Below are 7,892 nucleotides of genomic sequence, written 5' to 3'. Positions count from 1 at the left end.
TCAGCTTCTTCAGGGGGGTCCTAGGTGACATTAGGGGTCTTGGAGACCCCTGATGTCTCCATAAAGAGGACCTGTCACATATTTTGCTATCACATAAGGGGGTTTTCTAACCCCCCTATGTGATAGCAATAAAGTTTCCCCCCCAAAAATGTAAAGTTACAAATAAAAAAGAATTACATTTTTTTTAAAAGTCCCCCCCATACATACACGCATGCAAACAGGCGTCGGGTGGCGCGTACGCGTGAAAACGACGATTTCGCCCATTACGCCGCACGTTACATATCGCCGCGAACGTCGGTATGAGAGCAATAATTGTAGGGCTATCAATCACTGATAACACTAAACTGATAACACTAAACTGATGAGCGGTAAAAGCTTTTAAAGCGTCACATATGGTCAATTTTGGGCATGGTAATTTTTTGCGATTTTGCGGGTGCGCGCAATTTTAAAGCATGACATGTTTGGTGTCTATTTACCCGACGTGACCCCGTCTTTTTATATTTTACCGAAAATATGGGTGATAAATGGGTGTGGTTACTGGGGGTGTGGCCACTAAAGGGTGTGGCCACTGAGAGGTGTGGTCACTGAGGGGCGCTGTAAAGCTTTCTCGCACAGGGCGCCTAAAGGCCTAAGGCCGGCCCTGGTTGTAGCAGTTCCTGCTGAAAACTTAGGAAAGCACAATCAGTTTGTTTAGCTTCCCCAGGCTGTGGACCAATGTAGGTGTTACAATATGCTATTGATATCCTTTTTCATATTTTATACTTATTTTATGGTTGTTCATTCTGCATATATTTCTACACTTTGCTGTTAAAAATCTGCCATAAAGTCTGACATTGTAGTTATCCTAGCCCCTAGTAAATGGGGGCAGCCTTTAGCCCTCAAATACACCTACAACAGCCTTTCTTAACCAGTATACCTTCTGGTTTTCTGAGGGGTCCCTCAAAATGTTTGCCTTTCTTTGGTGCTGGCTGGCCTAATCCAGTGAGTGTGGGATTCATTCAGAAAAGGACGGCCCTTCACCTCTGTCCGGGCCTTCTCTGCCTCCCACCCTCTGCGTATTGGCATGTATAGAGTGGAGCTAGCTGTGCCACACTTTCTCAAATCCATTGAATGATCTCCTGTCGGCATATATAGCTTTGTAGAAGTGGAGGTTTTTTTTTATAGGTAAGATAAGTTTGAGGATAAGAGCATTTCCACTTGAGTATGATTGCTTTCCTTGCATGAAAGAGAAGAATGCTGCTGAGGTAGTGGGAAGGCTCTCCACTAAACCTAAAATATAAGTTTGTGTAGCGGTGTGATTACATGTTTATATGTGAAATCTGAATTAAAGTTTCTCCAGTATGCCACAATTATAGGACAAGTCCAGAAAATTTAACACCAACAAGCAGAATTCTCTGCAGAGTTGTCTGAAGAGAATTTACCTGTCCTAGCTGGAGTAAGGTATTGCATGATTGGTTTACAAACAGTGAGTAAAACTTAAGTATTGTAAAAATATATGCCCATAGAGAAGCCGTGACACACTCATCTGTCCATTGTTAGGTGCTTGCTTCTATGTGCGGTTGTTTCACTGCAGCACATTGTACCCACAATGTCATCTCTTGATTGACTCATGCCACTCTAATTCCTGGCTCTCATTACAATGCCCAACTTGCTGGCTGATTGGTGTATTTATCTATTTCCCCAGTTCTAACCTTGCCTATCTTGGCTCTTTGCCCAGCTGTTCCAACCTTAGCCTGAACCCTGTTTCCGATTTTACATCCTGATGAGTTTAACTCTAGCTTGTCCCTGATGTCCCATCTGCCTTTTAATTGGGTTTCAATGCCTTAGCTACTGGAGTATATAGTAACTACGTTCTGACTTCTTCTATTACTCACATGTCTGTTGCTTAGATTGGGAACTGTGAGACTGATCTTAATCACTTCTCCCTCCCTTTTAGATTGTAAGCCACCACAGTCTTGTCTTACCATCTTGTCTTGAATTGCTCTGTGATTGTAATGTCTTCCATATATTGTAAAGCGCTGCGCAAACTGTTGGCGCTATATAAATCCTGTATAATAATAATAATCAGGCACATATATCCTAACTGCCCCTAAGTATAAAGAAACAAATAAAGATTTAGAAACAGTGGCTGCTACAGGCAGAGAGGGCAGAAGCTATGATCACCAGATGTGGTCAATGATCATACCCTAATAGTAGCAGATTATTATCAGTGTGTGACGGGTTTCAACAACAGTTTCTTTCTTTTTTTTACAGGCATTCCCATCACCACTCCATCGTATTATTCCGACATAACCTTGGAGCAGTTGCGACATGTTTTCCGTTCTGACACTGATATACCCATTACAATGATTGAAACGCGTCTGGAGATCCTTCATCAGACAGGGAAAATTCTCATGAAGGACTTTGGAGGATCCTTCCTGAACTGTGTGAAGCTGAGCAAGAATAGTGCGGTAAAACTGATGCAGTTAGTGGTGGAGAACTTCCCTTCCTACAAGGATGAAGGTGTCTTTCAGGTTAGAGGTCTGTTAATGTTAAGAGTAAAAAGTAAACTTGTGCATTATTCTTACTCCATGTAGTAGCCAGAAAACTGAACAGTAATTGTACTATTAAGCAGGAATAGGACCTTGCATGGGGAAAAGTTCTATGCGGTTGGGCTCACAATTGATCAAAACTCTCTATTGGGCCGCCGTTGTCCACCTTGTGGCTTACAAATGCTTGAGTTGAAGAAGAGTGGTTCCAGTGGTATGGTGTGTCCTACAGGCACTACCTTCCCCTTGCCTAGTTGATTCAGTTTGATCAATAGTGGGTGGTACCTACAGTACAAGCAGTGCCAGTTTCACCTTATTCACCTTGGAGAAAGGATTAATTACCAGTAGGGCTGCTGTGTTTACATGGCACCAGAATTCAGCTTTCCTCTCTGCAAGAAAGATCAGATGGGCTGATCTGTAGGAGAATATCTAGGAGATGGAGTAAATGACTGTGGCTGTTCTGCTGAAGCTTTGTGTTATCAAAATATCAAAGTTTTCTTTGCCCTATATGCATTCTGAAATTGGGTGTAACAATGCTACTGAATTGCCAGTGGTACCACTACAGGCCAAAGCTTGGCAAAGTGTCATTACATACATATACTAACATCCTCCCGTGACCCAAATCTCAGTATATAGGGAGCTATAGCTCACTATTTACTGAGAGCCCTGCAGCCAGGCTGGATCCCGGCAATACTGTCGAGATCCTCCCAGCTGGCTGATTTACAGTGGGCTCTGACTATCTAGAGGCAGAGCCAGCTGTGCCTGCCCCCTCCCCCGTCCGCTCCTACAGTCAGCGCTGACAGTCACCGCTCTCTGCAGGTAGATGATCGGGAAGCGAGTGACGGTACTTCATGATCTATAGAGCCAACGTGTGACAATTTCAATGTCACACGTCGGCTCTAACTATGAGGATGAGTGTAAATCACTCCCCTCAGTTCTCCTTTAAAGGGAAATGCTTTCACTGTCTGCCTTTGTTGTTCTTTAACAGCTTAGGTGTAAACCGGCCTAAAACTGAATGGGTTTTTGAAGGATAACCTGTTCCAAGAGAATACTGAAATTGTTGTTGCTGATCCCTTCCCATAAATGTTAGTTGCTTGACAGTCAAGCTGATCATCTAACTTTACTTTAATGTTTTTTCACTGTTCTAAGTCACTTTTTTATTTTAATATATTTCTATTTGTCATAGTGCTTTATTATTAACAAGCTGTTCAACCTTTAACCACTTCCAGGCCGGCCGTAGTAAAATGTCCTAGGTGACATTAGGGGTCTTTGAGACCCCTGATGTCTCCATAAAGAGGACCTGTCACATATTTTGCTATCACATAGAGGGGTTTTTATTACCCCAGTATGTGATAGCAATAAAGTTTAGTAAAAAAAAAAAAAAAAAAGGGAAAAAAATGTAAGTTCCCCCCCAAAAAGTTACACAAAAAAGAATAAAAAAACAAAAACATTTTTTTAAGTCCCCCCCATACATACACGGACGCAAACATGCGTCGGGGCATTGGCCAGGAAGGGGGTCTAAACACCTGGTCTTGAAGTGGTTAACGAAAGGCCCAAACTATCGCATTATGACATCTGAACGAACCCAAATTCATTTGTTGTTTTCGTAAAATTTTTTTTCAGATTCCTTGAAATTAGTTACTATTGTTATTCGGAAATTCGGATACATATGAATCTCTGAATAACGCAAATTCATTTGAATTCAGATTCGTAATGAAACTAATCATGTCTAGTAGTGAACATGATAACAAGAGGAGAGAGCAGAGCCAGCAAAGGGATTACCTCATCATTGTGCGGTTTATACTTCACTGTCCAGTTAGCAAGTTGGGGTTTTGTCCGGGACCTACTGTAATGCTGTAGCTGCAATGGAGGCCTTTGACCTAGCTGTGTTGTGTTGCAGGGATGGCTGGACTGTATGACTGGCTGTTGTAAATCCCAAATCTTTGGTAGGTAAAATAGTATCTATATACAGTACATACATGAAAAATTTATTGATGAATTTGGTTGGAACAACAAATGAAACAAGTCAGAGAACCGCTTGCTAGGTGCCAGGAACAGTGACCACAGAACTGGGGGATGGTAGAGTAGACCAGGAGAGCTGGTCCTGTTGAGTGCTAAAGGACAACGTTGTCAGTATAACATGCCCTGCAAGTATGGGCAGGTAGACACAGCCAATAGCAAAGGTAAGATGATGTGCCTGGAACCAGATTACCAGAAAAAAGTCTTATACACCACTGCTATGCCTACATAAAGAACTTATACCTTGAGCAGTTAAAGGGTTTCTAAACCCTCCATTTTTTTTGCCTAGCTAGCATGCAGTAGATATATGCAAAAAGTAAAAAAAAACACTTTAACAGCGGTTGAAACTTACCTCATTATCGCCGCACGCTCCCGCCCGAGAATCCGAAACCGCTCGGGCGGCCGCAAAGCGTCTTGGGGCAGGCGCATGGGCAGTTCGGATTTTCGGCTGGGAGACGAGCAGAGACGCAAGGTAGGTCTATGGACGCGTGCACCCGCCTGCAGACACCGTGGGATCAGAAGTGCCAGCAAGCAGAGAGGAGTCAGCGCTGGATCGGAGAGCCGCCGCACCGCTGGAGGGACAGATGAAAACATCAGGAAAGAAGATCGGATTAAGAGACATAATTTAAGGTAAGTGCTAACATTAACATTGGGGGGCGGGAAAACTTTTTTTGACTTTAATGTCACTTTAAACTGTGTCTGCTGTATGTAGTTCAGATCTTATATTTTTAGTTTTGCACTTTCAAACAATTTCCTGACTGGCCTTACCCTATATAGAGATATGATCAGCAGTGTAGGAAGAGTCCTTCTTCACAGTAGCCACCTGGATTTCCAGGGACCCTGTACCCATATAATGGGTTTCTTTGAATTTTTGAGACTCTTTTTAGCAGCATGGACTGTTTACTTTCTTCTGGTTATGTTCTTTGTTATACCGTATCTTTCAAACCTTTGAGATAAATCTTTGATGTTAAGTGATATCACTGAACATTTTCCTTTTTTCATACTCAGGGTCAAAAAGTTGCCATTTACAAGCGCGCCCAGATCTTGGTGGGAGATGTCTGGGGGGTCCTGGAAGGAAAAGGTGATGGTTGCTTTAATGACATTGAGAAGATCACAATGTTTGCGGACTATCGAGTTCCCCAAACCTTGGTCCATTTTGGAGTTCTTAAATATTCAGATAGCCTACTGAAAAAGCTGAAAGAAGGTTTGTACAATCTTAAATACTTATATGTAAATAATGCAATACTGCTGGACAGTTATTTAGGGTAATTTAGTGGTTGGTGTGTAAAAGGGAAGTTTTTTGTTACAATTACATTTTCTTTTTTTTTGCGCTGACCATATTAAATAAATCCATTTCATATATGTAAACATTTTCATATATATGAAATATGGCAATTCTGCTTGCTGACCTTCAGACATACTAGTTGCTGGCTATCATGTGTTGTCTGGCTTCAATTCAGGTAACTGACTCAGAACAAGTGGCCATACCAGGACAAACAGACTACAGAAGTCCTCATCTGCATGCATGTTATGGGTTAGTGAACCAAGAGGTTTCGCAAGGCACATGGTCACTGGCATTTTGTAGGCTGATAAATCTGCAATAGCATGCAATGTGTGAGTTGATACCAGGAAATCATTTAAGCAGGTGGAGACAATAAATTGGATAGCTCTGTTGTTAGTGTAAAGCTGGCCATACACTTATAGATCATTTGCAGATTTTCTGTGGTCAGATGGAAAAAGTGCAACACATTCCTCCATCTACGCTAAACTGTGTGGATGGAGGAATCTCCCACTGGGCCAAGCTTCAGTATCTTGCTCGCTGGCCTCAGATTGTTCAGGTGTTTTGAGGGCCATCGACAACTAGAAAACAACTCTAACACATATCACACATACTTGCACTTAATCATAGAGCATATCTATACCTAGGTATTAGGGATGCACCAATACCAAGTACCGTACCGTAGTTAGGAGGCAGCTGTCATTAGTAAGGAGCACATGGAGCTCCTGGATTTGTACTGTACATCTCTGTTTTAATGTACGATTTTGTTTTTATAAATATAAAGTGATGCACAGATACCAGTTTTGCAAGTACAAGTATTGATACTTGCCCAAGTACTTACAAGTACTAATACATTTTTGTTTATTGTCATGTGATAGTTTTTCTAAAACAATACAGACTAATGATTTCAGGACAGTGGTGGAGTGCCAGAGCCAGGTCCCAGCTGCAACCACTGCAACCCTGGTAGTTCTTGTGAAAATGCCAAGTATCGGCACTGGTATCTAAAAAGTATCGGTGCATCCCTACTAGGTATCCCGGTTGTTTAGCAGGTTTGTTTTTCCTTTTCCGGAAAACCTGTTTACAATTCCTTTACTTTTATATTGGTAAGCCATATTGCTGACCCTTCTATGCATATTCTTTTGTGCCTAAAGAAAATCTGTCATGAGAAAAACATTGAGGCTTTTATTGCCGTGCTTTCCTTCTGAAAATGCTAGCTGTCTGACCCAGAACAAGTATGTAGATAATGACTTCTGACTATCTGCATACTCATTCCAGGATAGTGACACAATAAAAACATGCAAGATAAGTTAAGCATGATAGCCAGGCAACCAACATTTGCAGAAGGTCAGCAATGGCAGCCCTATTGTTGTTTCATGAACAGTTTATGTTAAAGCTGTTGATTTTGTCGGTCATTGCAGGTTGGATGTTTCAGAATGGAGATCGTGAGGAGATGGAGATCCGAGGTTGCTCAATCTGGGCAGTGGAACTGATCTGTGAGTGCCTCAAAGAACTTTTAAAAAAGAGAGAAGAAAAGATCGATATCAATTCTATTCTGATCAACAACTTCCTATGGGACTTTGCTCGCGATAACAGAAAAATTGTAGATGTTGTTCCCTTCCACAGAGTACGATGTATCTACTACTAGATGCAACCAAAAGAGGATACAATGATATAACATAACACATCCTTGAAACTAGCACCATCAGTCTTTGTGAGAGCATCTACATTCACCATCTGTGATGAACAAAAGGTTGCTGTAGAACGCATCAGCAGACCAAAAATAGCTGTATGCCGTTTGGTCTATTTATGTGTGCAATTTGATGTGATGACCTGCAGTAACCTCTGTTTGAGAATAAAGCTGTATGGAGGAGCCTGAGAGAGAACCTTTTTATTACAATATCACAACAAAATGTCATTTGTAAACACATTTGCAAAAATTAAACTGGTAATAAAGACTGCATGTCAGTATTAAAGTTTTCATGCAATTTATGCTCATAGCTTTTTATTGATGTTTGATTTGTGTTTCTTCTTAGTTACATTTCATCGTTAGTGTTACATTGCTACAC

General features: G+C 41.4%; 1 protein-coding gene across 1 annotated transcript in view; it reads left to right on the top strand.

Moving 5' to 3' along the window:
* LOC108798401 (UPF0553 protein C9orf64-like) overlaps positions 1–7,471 on the top strand; it is a 16,545-nt gene extending 9,074 nt beyond the window's left edge. Inside the window, exons 2-4 of the mRNA XM_018570151.1 lie at positions 2,254–2,513; positions 5,556–5,751; positions 7,245–7,471. Of these exons, the coding sequence (XP_018425653.1) occupies positions 2,254–2,513; positions 5,556–5,751; positions 7,245–7,471 (683 nt within the window). The remainder of the gene's footprint in view (positions 1–2,253; positions 2,514–5,555; positions 5,752–7,244) is intronic.
* Positions 7,472–7,892: the final 421 nt, after the last annotated feature.

This window comes from Nanorana parkeri, unplaced genomic scaffold (genome assembly GCF_000935625.1).
Source record: "Nanorana parkeri isolate BGI_ZX_2015 unplaced genomic scaffold, ASM93562v1 scaffold1465, whole genome shotgun sequence".
Classification (NCBI taxonomy): Eukaryota; Metazoa; Chordata; class Amphibia; order Anura; family Dicroglossidae; genus Nanorana; species Nanorana parkeri.
The sequence above is the reverse complement of the archived record's forward strand: the minus strand, read 5'-3'. Positions and strand labels throughout refer to the sequence as shown.